The 14,823-nt window shown below is 46.3% G+C and overlaps 1 protein-coding gene across 2 annotated transcripts in view; it reads right to left on the bottom strand.

Annotated features, from left to right (window-relative positions):
- The window catches only part of Pxn (Peroxidasin), a 99,350-nt gene extending 85,686 nt beyond the window's left edge, over positions 1-13,664 (bottom strand). Inside the window, exons 1-12 of one of the 2 annotated variants that reach the window (XM_077691185.1) lie at positions 13,453-13,664; positions 10,792-10,863; positions 9,955-10,026; positions 9,187-9,258; positions 8,640-8,711; positions 8,437-8,508; positions 8,054-8,217; positions 6,368-6,485; positions 6,080-6,270; positions 5,042-5,320; positions 1,397-1,513; positions 182-346 (exon numbers count right to left, since the gene is read on the bottom strand). In XM_077691185.1, coding sequence (XP_077547311.1) covers positions 182-346; positions 1,397-1,513; positions 5,042-5,320; positions 6,080-6,270; positions 6,368-6,485; positions 8,054-8,217; positions 8,437-8,508; positions 8,640-8,711; positions 9,187-9,258; positions 9,955-10,026; positions 10,792-10,863; positions 13,453-13,628 — 1,570 coding nt within the window. In that variant the 5' untranslated portion in view covers positions 13,629-13,664. The remainder of the gene's footprint in view (positions 1-181; positions 347-1,396; positions 1,514-5,041; positions 5,321-6,079; positions 6,271-6,367; positions 6,486-8,053; positions 8,218-8,436; positions 8,509-8,639; positions 8,712-9,186; positions 9,259-9,954; positions 10,027-10,791; positions 10,864-13,452) is intronic. The other variant, XM_077691186.1, reaches the window with a different exon arrangement.
- Positions 13,665-14,823: the final 1,159 nt, after the last annotated feature.

The following is a 14,823-nucleotide window of genomic DNA, read 5'->3' as shown; positions in this document are numbered from 1 at the left end:
GGCTGCTTTGAACACCGCCCTCCAAAAAGTTTGAATGATGTTCTGCTGATGGACAGGTTCGACAGATACTGTATGCCGTGTTAGGAAACACCTGTCGGTCGTCCATGATCGCGTGGAAAGCTGTTCGTAGCAAGGTCTGTCCCTTTTCCTGCAGTGCGTGCAGCAATTTGGGCACACTCACATTTGGAGTTAACTGAGAGGTCTGCATGTGCTTCGGTGTATCCGACAGCGTTCTCGGCGTGGCAGGTGTACACGCCCTGCGCCTGCCTCAGCACGGAGTGCAATCGCAGCACCTTGCCAGAGTGCAGCACCGTCACACCCACTCCATCCGCTGCTATCCGTTGGCCTGCAAAGGGACAAAAGAATTTCGCCATGGAATGGTACGTATCCCTCCTTGGAATTCTGAGCGCCGTCGGTTTCAAAAAATGTCCGCGCCTTGTCAGCTTCAATTCTGACGTAATTGCACTCGCGAGGTCTCTGGCCAATGGCATGCACAGGAGCCTTGCTTGTGCTGCGGTACATCCGGGTCATTTGCTTTCAGCCAATCGGGGCTCGTCCGAGAGGGACACTTTGAAACAGACATGAAATGGACACGAGAATCGTGCCGCAGATCTTGTTATTGCTTTTAGTAACAAATATTCGCACTTTCACTGATCTTTTGTTACTGCTTTTGTTCATGCTGAAGGTGTGCTTGTTTTATACATTGACATTGCTCATATTGCAGTATGTCTGATTCTGTCGGACATGTTTTCCAGAGGGCTTACATGCAGTATTACTTTTGAGCGTACTGCTACATACCACAAAACACAGTTACCACGAAAGTCACAACGGTTAGTTTATAGCTACTGAAAATGGAAAAGCCGTGTCGTATATGAGTTTAATGCAGCTGGTCGTGCACACTATGAAAAGTAGGTATAGCATGACATTTGAGTGGCATTGAACTCGCAAGACTTGCGCAGTTCGTTGGCATTAACTCGCAGGACTTGCGCAGCACAGGTTATCAAAGCAAGAAAGCTGCACACTTTTAACCAATGTGGGTTACTGAAGCTGGAAATTAAAATTAAATCTCTAATTAGAATCTTTTTAGTGTAACCCTTTGTGATCTATGCGTTGGTGCGAGTTATAATTTATTGATGGCAATGATAGGGATAGCCTGGCGTGTGAAAGTGTACGAACGCTGCAGTTCAGATACTGGATAGTTCTTTTGCCTGATTTATTTTCTTAGCAATTTATTCAAAGAAGGAAGCGATAACAAAAAATTAATACTAGAGGGAAGAAAATTTTCAGTGAATGAATGAATGAATGAATGAATGAATGAATGAATGAATGAATGAATGAATGAATGAATGAATGAATGAATGAATGAATGAATGAATGAATGAGTTACAAGCCGTACCATCTTTATACCAGGACAGTTCAGGTGCGGGTGAGCCTGCAGCACTGCAGATGAACTCCACGTCTTCACCTTCAAGGACCTCCTGCTCCCGTGGTCTCTCCAAAAAGTACGGGGTCTCTGTTAGACAGACAGAGAGAACTTGCTCTGTGTCCACACAAAGAGATGCACTGAAGATACCTTTTTCTGCTACTACTAGACAAATGATGGAAGGGATAAATATTGGCGTTTTCTAAATGATTGCGAAGACAACTGACCAGCGAAAGCTTGGGCAAAGCAGACTGCAGTGGGCAGGGGGGCCTTCCATTCACGGATTCGAAGCGCTGGGGACATCATGTAGAAGTTGTACTATAAAACGGATTGCGTTGGACGATTCTGAAAACTGTGGTAAATTTGCCCTAAACGAACCATTGCGGAATTCTTTAATTAGAGGGAAAAAACCTTATATCTCCTACTTTTATTATTCCCCCTGACACCTTCCTCGTTGAAATACGACCAGAATGCTTAAACAATATACTAAGAATGTCCTTCTTTCCCTCTGACCACCCAAAAATTAGCAAGGGCCATCTGCGCCCGTGCAATGTAGTTTATAAATTTAGTAAACCCCCTTTTAACAGCGAAGCTGTTTAGTGAATCCTAATTTTTCGTGTCAGCAGTTAAAAATACCAAGAAATTGCCAAGCACGCGCACGTGAGCGCGGGCCTGGCGACGACCGCCCGGCACCCCCAGCATATGTTCGTCAAGCCAAACATACCCACTTAGGGAGATTGGCCAAGAAGTGGTCGCCCGCCCGGCAGTTATAAAAATCAAGAAAATGGCGACTGCTCGTGCGTACGTGCCTCGCGGCGACCGCCTGCGTCCCCGGGGCACGTTTGTAAGCCAAGCAAACCCACTTGGGGATATTCACCAAGATTGGCAAAAAAAAAAAAATTCACAGCATATCCACGGGGTGAATGATGATGAGTGGGCGAAGCTCCTGAGGGGAAATCATCGGTAAAACCGTGACTCTTCAGTGAAAGTTCGCCCACTACATCTGTGTCCGAACGTAACGTCTAGAAAGTCTCGCTTAAACCGCGCGTCGGCACCTTGGGGTTGAGCTCGCCTGATGCGTTTTGCAGACGCCTCACGAGCTCTCACTGCATCGGGGTCTGCCTGCCGATACTCGCGCTTCCTCGCCGCTTCCCGTTCTCTGACGTTTTGGAGATCCTCTTCGCGCCGCAGCCGTGCCGCTTCGCGTACGGCAGGGTCCTCGCGCCGTTGCCGTGACGCTTGGGCCTATCGTTCTCGAACGCTGGGATCTGGCGGCGTCGTCGCGCAGCCAGACGACACGCTTCGGCCTCCCGCTCTCGTACGGCAGGATCTTGGCGGCGGCGTCGCGCAGCTTCACGGAGCGCTTCTGCCTCGCGGGCTCGCACATCTGCAGCCTTATCCATCGGGCGACTCCGAGCGCGCGCCAACAGCGAACGGATTTTATTACAACGCTCCCCGCCATCTAGTAAACAATCCAAGAACTAAACTAGAGGTAGCCACGCCATCTAGTAAACAATCCAAGCGCATCTTTTCATCATATACAAGTACCGCCATCTAGTAAACAATCCAAGAACTAAACTAGAGGTAGCCACGCCATCTAGTAAACAATCCAAGAACTAAACTAGAGGTCGCTACATACATACGTCGAGGATGGACAGACCCACACCTTAAGGAGCTTCGCCCCTAAAAAAAAAACTCCAGCGTTCGCCGTTACGGTGGCAACAATTGCTCGGAACGAGAAAGACTCCAGCGCTCCCCGTAATCAAGGCAATACTTGCTCGGAACGAGAAAGACACGCCATAGCGTACGCCCTTCCAAAGACACGTAAAATGATTATCACTTTCAAAAAAAAAAAAGAAGCTCCAGTTATAGAAATAATAGAGAGTTTTAGCATAGCGTGCTCCGTCCGCTAACGCTACGGCGACGGGTAGCGGGGCGCGACTGGGGAGAGCAAATTCGTCGCGGTTTGGTGGATTAGTTCCGCGCGGCCTGCCTTCGCCATGCCCGCTCTTTCCCTCCGCTGAGGGGCAACCTCCTCGCACTCCCCGCGCCCGCATGCGCAGTCCGGTCCCGCTACCCGCTAACCTTAGCGTAGCGTACGGGAGCCGCTATGCTAAAACTCTCTAATGATGAAGTAAAGATCGTTGCGATAGCGAAGGAGAAGCAAATCGGCTGCAATCATGGACTTACACCTTCGTGATGGTCGTGAAGGTTGCGTACCACTTCACTACCTTCAAGTCTTACGCGTAAGTGTGAGCTTCCTGCATTTGCACCCCCTGCTATTTCCTCTCATACCCAGCTTAAACAATAGCTTTGCACTACACTTAAGTGAGCCTGATTTATTAGACAACAGACCCGCTGGTTTTTATAAGAATTGCAAAAGCTAACGAAAGGGCACTTTCCTACCAAATATCCCCTGAGTGTTTAAACGGGTTGAAGAATCTAATTGGCCACCTCCTCCATTCCTCTTTTAAATCAAACTATTAAATCCCGCTTGCTTCTGCATACTGCACCGCAACTGAGAAGTTTAAGTATTTCCGATACTGATTTATAGGTACGCAATAAACTCTGTGGGAACAGAGGACTTTACAAGGTCAGTATTCTGAGAAGACAAGATGCAATTGCTGTAATGCGGCACATCTCCGAGTGAATGCCGGGGCATAAGTCAGCAGCCGTGCAAATGAAAAAGAAAAGCTGCTTGAATCGAATGGCGCAAAAACAAATGCAAATGGGAACGACACAACAGTACCGCGACACACCCCATTCGAAAGTGTATTCGGATACGGTCACCCTGGCGCGCAACCGAGAATGACACACTACCTATAATGTGGTGTACAGCGAACCTTTTCTTTTCGTGCGGGACATTTTAAGACAGCTCAATTCATGCCATCGTCACGTACCGCAGACTCGTGAACGTGTTGGTAAGTAGTATTTTCGTACACCTTTGATACTAAGTTCTTCCGACTGGCGCTAACACATAATGTGTGGTTGGCACCTGTTTTGGGGAGCTTGCAATAGGCTTACATCTAGGGTGCCTTTTGGCGTCGTTTTTGCTGCTTTGAATGAGTAAAAATAGGTACCCTGAGACATTTTTGGCACAGCTTAAGCCCGAGCTCTCCAATGCAGTGTCACAACTTCCTACGATTGAAGGTCTGCAAAACAAGAGACGCTGAAAGTTTCGTGGAGCCAGCGCCCTTTTTTACGAACGTGTATATATAATCCTGTGTTGTATGGCTAAGACTATATCCTCGTCATTCCGCACTACCGGAATGATTCAGTGGATACGAATGTAATAGATGCACTGTTGAAGCCACCCACATCGTAGTACTGAACGCTCTTTGGGGAAAGGGCACCGCATGTTGTCACCTTCGCGAATGGCAGTAAACGTGTCGAAAGTAGGTAAGGTTGCAGGAAGATCGCGATTTATTTTTTCGAATCACCGATGCTGCAAAGCTGCCCAGATATGCCTGCACTAATTCCAGCTCGCGCGAACGGTATTTCAACCAATCATACAAGCCACCGTGCACGAATTACCGATTCTCAAGCGACCTACAATGTACCAACAGCGTTCCAGTTCCGAGTTAACTGCAATCTTTGGCGTATAGACGGCGCACTCACGGTGCACGTCGAGCTTCGCGGATGCACTGTCCTCGCCTAGAGGAGAGGTGGCCTTGCAGCGGTAGGTGCCAGCGTCGCTGGGATCCGTGGCCGAGATGACGAGCGTGCCGGCCGTGAGGGACACGTGGTAGCGGGCGTGCTGCAGAAGGGGCACGCCATCGCGCGTCCATGTCACCAGGGGCGTGGGCTTCCCCGCAGCCAGGCAGCGCAGAGTCACGCTCCGGCCTGCCATCACGGCCACGTCCGAGGGCTTTTCAACCAGCCGAGGCTCATCGCTGTCTGTGGAGGGTGACAGATGCGGGCGGCATGTCGTACGAGCACTTGCAGTAGCAATAAAAAAGTGCTAGCACGTTTGAGCAAGAAATATAAGTTTTGAAAAAAAATATCGTGGTAAAATATCATTGGTAAAAACGTGGGATCACCGACCGAAGCTTTATAAAAGGTAACAAAGGAGTTTCGACTTCCGCATGTTGTTTAAACAACGAACGTTTTTGAACGATGAGTTTGAACAACTGAATTGTGTCCGGCGCACGTACCGCAATTGTGGGAATGGAGAAGATATATGTCATAATTTGTCTGAAAGGGAGACAATTTTTGCTATGCCCTTTTCTTGCTGACTGCTATTACGCCAACCATGTTATGACTCTTAGATTACGGCATTTCCGTAGTTTCTAATATAAAAAGTGTATCCAGAGATCAGCAGCTAGAAAGAAGGCTTACGCAGTGTCTGACAATGCTCTCTCGGGCTGTGTCTATCAGGTTTACAATATTTAAATTTGAATTGATCCTTCCTCCCCCATGCAGCGGAATACAATCCTGTACGCACCACTTATTGGAATAGCAGCGGAAGCTTTTTTTTTTTTTCTACAGTTTTACCTCTGGTCAGTTGACAATGTGGTTCTAACGTAATCCAACGACTTCATTTTTGTTCTCGTCGGTTGGTTTGCTCTGCTGATCGGCAACTCATCCGAGCTGCTTATTAACGACTAGCTATGAAACTCGTTCGTCTCAATACTGCACCGCAAAACTGCACCCAACCTAGCCTGTCGGCGTAATTCTCGAAGCTGTCCCTGACACGTAGCGGGACGCTCCGTGACGTAGCGCGTCCAGCGTCATTCTCGGCCCGGCACTGGTAGGCTCCTTCGTGGTGCGTGCTGGCAGAACGGATGACCAGCGTGCCGTCTTCGAGGATCTCGACTCCGCCGCGTCCGCCCGACAGCACGTCAACCCTGTTCACGGAAAGCCCCAGCATCAATGATATTCTAGTTTTCTTTTTCCAGCCACACTGTTGTTTGTCAGCTTGTGCCATTAAATGCTCGTGCTTACCCGTTGTGAGTCCAATAAACGTGGGGCCGCGGCACGCCTTGGGTCTTGCAAGTGAGGTTGAACGATTCACCGAGTCCTGCTTCCAGTGCTTGGGGCTCAATGACGATTCGTGGCCTCTCTGTAAAGAAAAATGGCAATTAGAATGGGCACACTCGGCAAGGGCGATCACTCTGAAAAGATACAACACAACTATTGTGGATAAAAATTGCCGCGCATCTTGTTTCTTCGATAGAGTATCGTCAGAAAATGATTGCGCTGGGCCGCCTCCGCCATTTATTTTTCCCTCTCTCTCCCCTCCCGCTCTTTCCCACCTCTCGTCTCAGGATGAACGAAAGGGAGGTTTTCTCAATTCAAATTTAATTTTCCCGCGCTTGTAGTGTTACGCACTTGAGATGTGCTTGCGCGCGCCATAATCACTTTTTGTTTCTGCCGCGCTCAGAACAGCACGAGCCGACATCTCTTGTAGTTTTCTGTTTCCTCCCTTCCCTTCGAAACCGTTTGCAACGCGTTTTTTAAAATTTCCACTCTAAAAAACTACTTTAAAGTGCGTTATCATTAAAGGAATTCTGGTAGTCGCGGTTCTGAAGACAATTTTCCTTCAAATATGTGGGAGCTTTGCTTGGCGCCGAGTATGCGCACATGCATGAACCGTGATAGCAGAATTTGTAGTTTGAAACTTTCTTCCCTATGTATAACTTAGTGATTCGCGTGTTTTATGGCAGGGCGGTCGATTCGAGTGGCACCCAGACAGACAGACAGACAGAGACAGACAGACAGACTGACAGACAGACAGACAGACAGACCAAAATTTTTGTACGTAGGTTGCCGAACTATCATTTGTCTGCAGTTATTGGATTACAAATGGAGGGAATGGCTCCGTCCATTCACTGTTGCATTCCTCTCCTCCCCCACACTCGAACCAAACAATTCAGAAAGGGGATCCATGCCGCTTTCTCCCTCCCCCGGGTTTCTTTACTCTGATGACTAATTTATGTCATGTACCCTCGATGACCTAACCAACCGCGAACTCCTAGAGGCATTTTTTTACATGAACTGACTGCACTGGTGCAAGCAGCGCCGCATATATTCATTTTTGTACTACTTGATATCCCCAGTAGCACTTTGAACTGGTCGGCACGACCCTGGACTGCAGTAATCTGTACCAGTTCAGGTAAAAAAAATGCCCCTACTGTTATCCGCTTCACTGCCTTCGCGGCCAAGCAGGTGGCGCCGCATGTTTTCATCTGGGGCAGTCGTTGCTATTGATCGCACAATGTGTCTTGCACCACTGCCGGTAGGAGGCAGCACCCGCTAGAGAAGAGAGAACGACGCAGTCGAAATGCACAGCGCGCCGATTTTGAAGCCTAGAAGTTGGTAGGGGATGCGCCAGATTTAGGCCCTGGCAAGCTGTTATTACTTGATCTGTGTTTCACTCAGTCAGTAGCCAGAGAGGTTAGCAAAACCACACTCTGTCACCGTCATTCGAACTTCTCTACAGCGTGTTGTTTCACGCATGCTTACCGTGTTTAGCCTGAGGAGTTTTCTGCAGGATTTTCGTATCGCCTACAGCCACATAAAGCTTCGGTTTAAAACCGCACTCTCACTAAACTCGACTTCCATAATCCGTGGTGAAATCTACTCAGAAAACTATTCACGGGGAAGCTATTGGAAAAATATTAAGCTCACCGCATGCGAAATCGCTTGCGTCCAGCGAAGTGAGCGCTCTTCCCCTGAGAGACTCGGGTTGGGCGCACTGCCCCGAGGCTTGCGTTATGGTCTGCTTCTCGCGCAGCATTTGGGAAAACCACACGAGGGCGCAGTCGCACGAAAGCGGGTTGCCATCCAGACGCCTGCACATCACAATTTCAGAGAAAGTAGGCACCAGGCAAAGGAATAAACAGAAAATAGGCTGAAACTGCAGTCATCCATCAAATTGCCCGACATAATTGCAATGAAATTTTTCGCACATTACATAGTGCAACAGGAATAAGTGAAAACGTGTGTCTAAATGTACGTAGTTCAGTTTCCCGTGACCGAAAGTTTTCGTGAAAAATTACGGGGCGTCTTACAGGCGCCGGAGCTGCCTGAGATTCTGCAAGGCTCCCCTTTGGACTGTGCGTATCCGGTTGTCGTTGAGATGCCTGCAAGAGGAAGAAAAATGTCGAGCTTTGAGTATTTCGTGCGGCGCTTCACAAGCATGACACAAGCGGCTCCGACGCAAGTTTTTCTACATGATTGCTCGCTCGTGTTCGCGCGCGAAGCGAGAGCTCACAGACGCTCCAAGGACAGCAGACCCGCGAAAGGCGCCTCCGCGATCTCCTCAAGCTCGTTCTCGTGCAGAGACCTGCGGAAGAGGCATTCACGTGTGGAGTGTGAGTCCACGTGCCGTCTGTGGGGTCCCCAGTAGCCGTTCATTCAACAAACGTCTCTGGCTTAATTTCCTTCAGTGCAGTTGAAGTATGTTTCTGGGCGTTTCGGTAGGAAACTCATATGAGCTCATGGTGCAAGGTGATATGTTCGACGCGAATGTCTTGCTAATTGGTTCATCGGGGACGCTACACGTACACGTACGGCAGACAAGATGTGTTTTCTAAATTTTCCTTGTTAACTCTAGACTTTCGATAAAATATAATCTAATCACGCCCGATTGGACGATTTCAAATCCCTTAAACTTTCATCACTAGTATATGACCTTATGTGTTAAGCTTAAAAATGCCCAAGGGGAATTTAGAATGGTATATTGTAACAGCCTTGAAGAGATAAAAACATCCCAGTTAAATGTTGGAACACAAGTCCGGTTAAAAAAATAAAATACTTACAGTTGTTCAAGTTGCTGTAGTCCGGAGAAGGCATCCTCATCTAAATGTTTGATCCTGTTCTTCGAGAGGAACCTGACGGAAACATTTTGACAGGTTATTACTTCATGAGGGGATGTCGTACACGACGTAAAACTGACGGCTGTCAATTTTTGTAAAAGGGTAAATAAAGACACATTCATACAAATCACTAGGTGTGAAGACCATGATTATGCATGCATTTGTGCTAGAGCTGACTGAAGAAATGAACCCTTCAAACTTTTGATGCATAGAATGGACTCGATTAATAAAAAAAATAGCGTCTTTTGTCTCTCCACCAGCATGGAACCCTGAAACGCATCTCTATTTCGTAATAATCAAGCAACGGCTACTGATAATCATTTTTCTGTGAGAATTGACACCCAATGAAGGCTTGCACGGCTTCGAAGTTTGCTCACACTCCAATAATCGCCCATTGCCTCACCAACTGGAATGACAAGATAAATGAACAAAAACACCGGGAGGTTAGATATAATCCGCTCAATTCACCCTATTGTATTTTGTTTTAAATATTTAGTTGATTCCATGTTTTCTGGTCATTTTACTTGTCCCCTTGTCATGTTTTCCTCTCCGTATTTATGTTCCGACCCCCACCGAAGTGAAATCATGCGAATGCCGCTGCCTCGAACATTTTGAGAGGGAATGTGAGAGTAAGACTTACGACAAAGCTTTGCCTACGCAAAGAGAAAAGGCGACGGCATCATGATAACAAGGATAGTGCAGACTACTTACAAGTGCCTCAGGGTTGTGACGTCTCCAAATGTGTGGTTATCAATTTTCTCTAGTTCGTTGCTGTCTAATAGCCTGCAAAGAAACAAAACTTCATTTGCCGCCATACGACAGAAAATCAACAAGCCATTGAAAATGAATGACCCGTTGTGGGCCCTGCATGATTGCTAGCTTCGTGTTGACAGTTGAAAACAGCCGTAACAGGTATGTTTCGTCAGGCTCATGATAATTTTCTGAACACTGCTTTCAGATATTCTTATGCCTGGAGTAGAGTCGGCGATAAAAATGTGAGGCAGTAAGTAAACACTATTGTAAAAACTGCAACGAAAATGTGAACTCCCAAATGGCGAGCATGCAGCACAAAATATACGGGAAAGGAACAACGAAATTTCTGAAGATGATTGGGAAGTAATCAGAATTATTTTTAAGTGGAATAGTAATGAATGAAAACATTTATGTCATGTTCTCTGCTCGCGTTTCCGTATTCTTCAACCTCAGATCCCTCTACGGACAATTCCATTGTTGCCAACATTACCTTTCAAATGGTTACCGTATACAACAACACGGCCTTTTGATTGCCTTGAGCGCAGACAAAGTTTGAAGTTTCGTCAAAACGAAAGGTCTCTGCAAATTATGTCCAATAATCGTGTAATTTGGAGGTCTGCCAGTGTGCTCCCAGACAAGATATTCTGGGAGACCAAGCTTTCAGCTTGGGTCTGGCGCCAGCGAGCCTCATATACTTTGTGAACTGCACCCCATGCATGTTTTTTTTATAGTTACATTGTATTCTACTTGAAACTACAGACTTTTGTTCAAACCGTACCATATGTTAGTACTTACAGAGCATCCAGCTGGTGCAAACCATGGAAAGCGTTGTTGGGAATGTGGCGGATGTTGTTGAAGCGCAGATCACTTCATGCGCACCACCACCGCGTGGACAGAAATGAAAAGTAGAATAATGTTAACTATAAATGCGTTACGCGCGTGGGCTCATCTAGTATTGCTTTTACTTTCGTGCAGACCAATTGCTTCTAATCACTTATTAAAAAAATCATGAGACTAGAATCAGCAAAGTTTCAGAAGGAGAATACTGAACCAAACCAAATTATCCGGCGAAATGAACTGCATCGAGTTTAAAAAATTGTCTAGAATAGCTGTCACGTTAAACATAACCGCCAGACTGCTCCTACACCATTTGCAAAGAAATCCAATCACTGCGATTCCAGTTCAGAATAGACCCGTGTCGACATTCAGCATGAGATTTGACTGGAAAATTTGGTTTCTGCGCTGTGAAATCGCCCAATGCTGGAATGACAACTTGATTGAAACTAGCTTGATAGTTGTGAGCGTCACGCTGCCCAGCCTGTATTTTAGTCGAGTAATATGTCGGGTCTCTCTATTTGCCATATTTGTTCCCGCGGACGCCACGATTGGGCATCCAGGTGCATTCTGGCATCTAACGTCTACGGAAATTCTTAAAGTGTAGTTTGCTGCAGCCACAATTGTTATTTGAAAATTTTACTCTGCGACGTTTCGTGTAGCACTGGTGCTTCTTGAATTGCGGTAGTTTCGCAAGGGTAAGTTCGAAACTGGGTAAGAGATAACGGGTCACTTGGCCCCACTACTTTAAGTGTAATTTTGGGTGCGGAATGATCAAACAATGCCACTTTATTGGCCTCATGTCGAGGACGGGAACTACGGAGTGTGAGAAGGATAATGTGCTTTTTACGGGTTCATGCGCCCCTCCCCCGGCAAAAAAATGCGGCGAAGGTGAGAATAAATCTAAAAATTCTGGAAGAGAGAGTACTAAACTAGAAATAAAATGGGAGGAACGAATGACTCTGACAGCGAAGCATGTTCAGAGTTTCGCAAGTGGCCCACGTGATACGACCGAGAATGACGGAATCGCCGCCTCCGTCCCATACGACGCAGTTACATAACGACAGCTGAGCAGCGCCGGCGTTTCCCAATGTCACCGCCCGAGATGTTTCACCAAGGTCTTTGATTATTTTGGTAAGAGTAATCTTTTTTTGCAAGTATGTGAGCGCACGATAGTGTGCGCCTCCGCTTCCATGGCCTGGAGGATTCGATGTCAAGGACTGCCTTCGTCATCACCGTGGCTAGCAGACAACGTTCCGGTTTCTTTTTGGTGTGAGGGTCGAAAAACCGCCAGGGCAACTTTAAGAAGACAAGCGTAGAAATTAATTTGTTCTGCAGGGAACACTGCATTGATAGAAGCTACACTGCTAGTTTGGTCGTGAACGCGGCCTCGTTTTACCCACGTCATAGAAGCGTCTTTTGCTTGCTGAAATAATGCACTGATTAGCAGGTAGCCCTTTCAGTTAGTGAAATACAGCCTACATATGTGTCCGGCAAAGAAAAAAGTGTGCAGCAAAGTTGTAGCAACAAAACATACTCCAAATAAAACATTTATGAAAGCGACATCCTCTAGAAAATCACAGTTTACATGAAACTTGAATTTACAATTTTGCTATTTTACCACACGAGAAAATAAACTCCGCGCAACCAACAAAATATTTTGATCTTCTCCGTGCATAAACTCACGTGCTGCAGGTATCGAAGTCTGTGGACATATTGGGTACATTAACAGCATGCGTAGTTTATCTCGCACGGTAGTTTACCGCGCTACCGAATTCTCGCATCTGCACAGTGGCATTTTGCTCGCTCCTTGCTGCAGCATATTAGGTTGGTGTTATAGTATGTTATCAATACATAAAAACAAAAACAATAATCTCTAGCACACATAAACAAGAAGACACACGGACATAAAAAAGTTAACTGCGCTATTTCAGTAAAGTAGTTAACTCTTTTCAACCCTTAGAGACACTGATATTTTGTAATATAAAGCAATACAAAAGTTACTGGACGTGAAGGGGTGGCATAGCATATAGTCCACAATTATTTACACAGCCTGAATTTCTTAGTGCAGTTGCTGCTAACCATCACGAGCACACTGATACTTTCACTCGATCAGTAACACGAAGATTAGGGCTTCACTCCCGAAAATAAATTCACAGCGAAGTAAAATCTTGCACGGTATTCGTTTCTATGATCGTATGCTTCGTGGGGTCGGATTCTTCGGTAAGCTTAGGCAGCGTAGAAAGCAGTATTCACTTGAGCCACCTTCACATAAAAACAATTTACTTGCTTGTCTAACATACTGGGTACATTGCGCTCAGTGGTAATTTGTTCAGGGTAGTAACCCAAACCCATTTCGCGCTGTGAAAATTAGTTCAGGTATAGGAACCCAAATTCTTGTTTAAGAGCATATTGTACAATAATGTGCCATCGAAATTTAAAGAAGGATGAAACCAAAATAAATGCGCAATATTACAGGCTGATGGTATTTTTTCACTGAATTTGAATCTCAAGAAAAAAGGTTGCACGGTCCCGTCTTAACCGTAAACCATTGCATCGTAGTAGTTAGGTTTAGGGATTCGGTGCCCCTCCATTTTGACGCGCTGGTGAAAAAGCACTCACAGCACGGTGGTGTCTTCGGGTACTTCCGGCACAAAATTAAGTTTTAGGAACATGCAGCGGACGGTCTTCCCCACGCACAGGCACCCGCGTGGACAGGGTCTGGTCGACGCATTTACAGCAGCGGCGGCGAGCAACAACACCAACACACGCAGCGTCCGCGACCACGCCGAAGACATCGTGCTCTGCGTATGTCCGTGCTGTGCGCTTCTCTACTAGGCGTCTATGGTGGCTTGAAGATGTCTTAGTAAGGAAGCTGACTGCCGTCAGAACGCCCATTTCGATAACGCAGACCGAGTTCTCCGTGCGCCATCTGTCTGTCAGTAAAGGAAACGCATAAAAAAATTCGTCGAATACGTCTTCTTGAACTGCTTTGTTTGAAGTTTAGGCGGCGCAATATAACACAACGACAATATTAAAGGATAAGTCGACATTCTTTACCGTTTAACACCCAAGTTCACGCGTCTGTGTAATATGTGAATGGATCAGTAACATAGCAAGGTAGAAATTTAGTTGGAAAGATCTTGGGTTTTGAAATATGGCGAAACAGAAATTTTCATTACAAATTGAATTTTGAAGTTATTACTTCAGGTGTACAAAGCAGTCTTACTGTTAATAGAAAAAAAGAAAAATTGCTTCGAAATGTTTTCAGACCTTGTTTATCGTCTATATTCCTCGGATCAAGGTGGTAAACAAGCCAATAATACGGCAATGTTATGGAAACTTTCTTTACTAATGGATATCTAATAAATGTCAGCGATGATCAGCTCACTCAGGGACAGAGATGAAAGCGTATTGCAAGAGCGAGGAACTGAAATATTATGTCTCTCTACCCGGCGCAAAATGTTACAAATACAGCGAATCAACTGCGTTAAATGAGAAATATCATGCATACAAGCATTAATGGAAGAGCGCTAAAATACCCCCTAAAGAAAGCGGACAAACCCATACTTTAAGTGCATATTTTTGTCACCCTCAATGTGTGTTTTTTTTAACTGCGGTTTTCGCAAGCTGCCCGACCCTAACTATGCTGAAGTCATATTTTCTGATTAGGCCTCCCACAAAAGGGACGACTGTAAGGAGCCCATCAAAGTTTGTAACTGCTGACCCCTCCCTGTACACGTCTTTTAGGGACGAAGCCCCTTAGGGGCTACGGCTTTTGGCGTCTCCTACCGTCGTCGTCGTCGTCGTCGTCGTCGTAATCGTCGTTGTAATCGTCGTTTCATCTAGTCACGATACTAAAACAGCGGGAAAATCGTTTACGACTTGGGCTGAACGTAACGCGTACTAAAAAAACCCCTGGGTACCGGTACACTAAAAATACACAGGGACACCGGCAAACGCCGGGACACGCGAGCTTCGTGCTTCAAACAG

Source organism: Haemaphysalis longicornis, unplaced genomic scaffold, assembly GCF_048455015.1.
Source record: "Haemaphysalis longicornis isolate Haplotype H1 unplaced genomic scaffold, Haemaphysalis longicornis Haplotype H1 scaffold_10, whole genome shotgun sequence".
NCBI lineage: Eukaryota > Metazoa > Arthropoda > Arachnida > Ixodida > Ixodidae > Haemaphysalis > Haemaphysalis longicornis.
The sequence above is the reverse complement of the archived record's forward strand: the minus strand, read 5'-3'. Positions and strand labels throughout refer to the sequence as shown.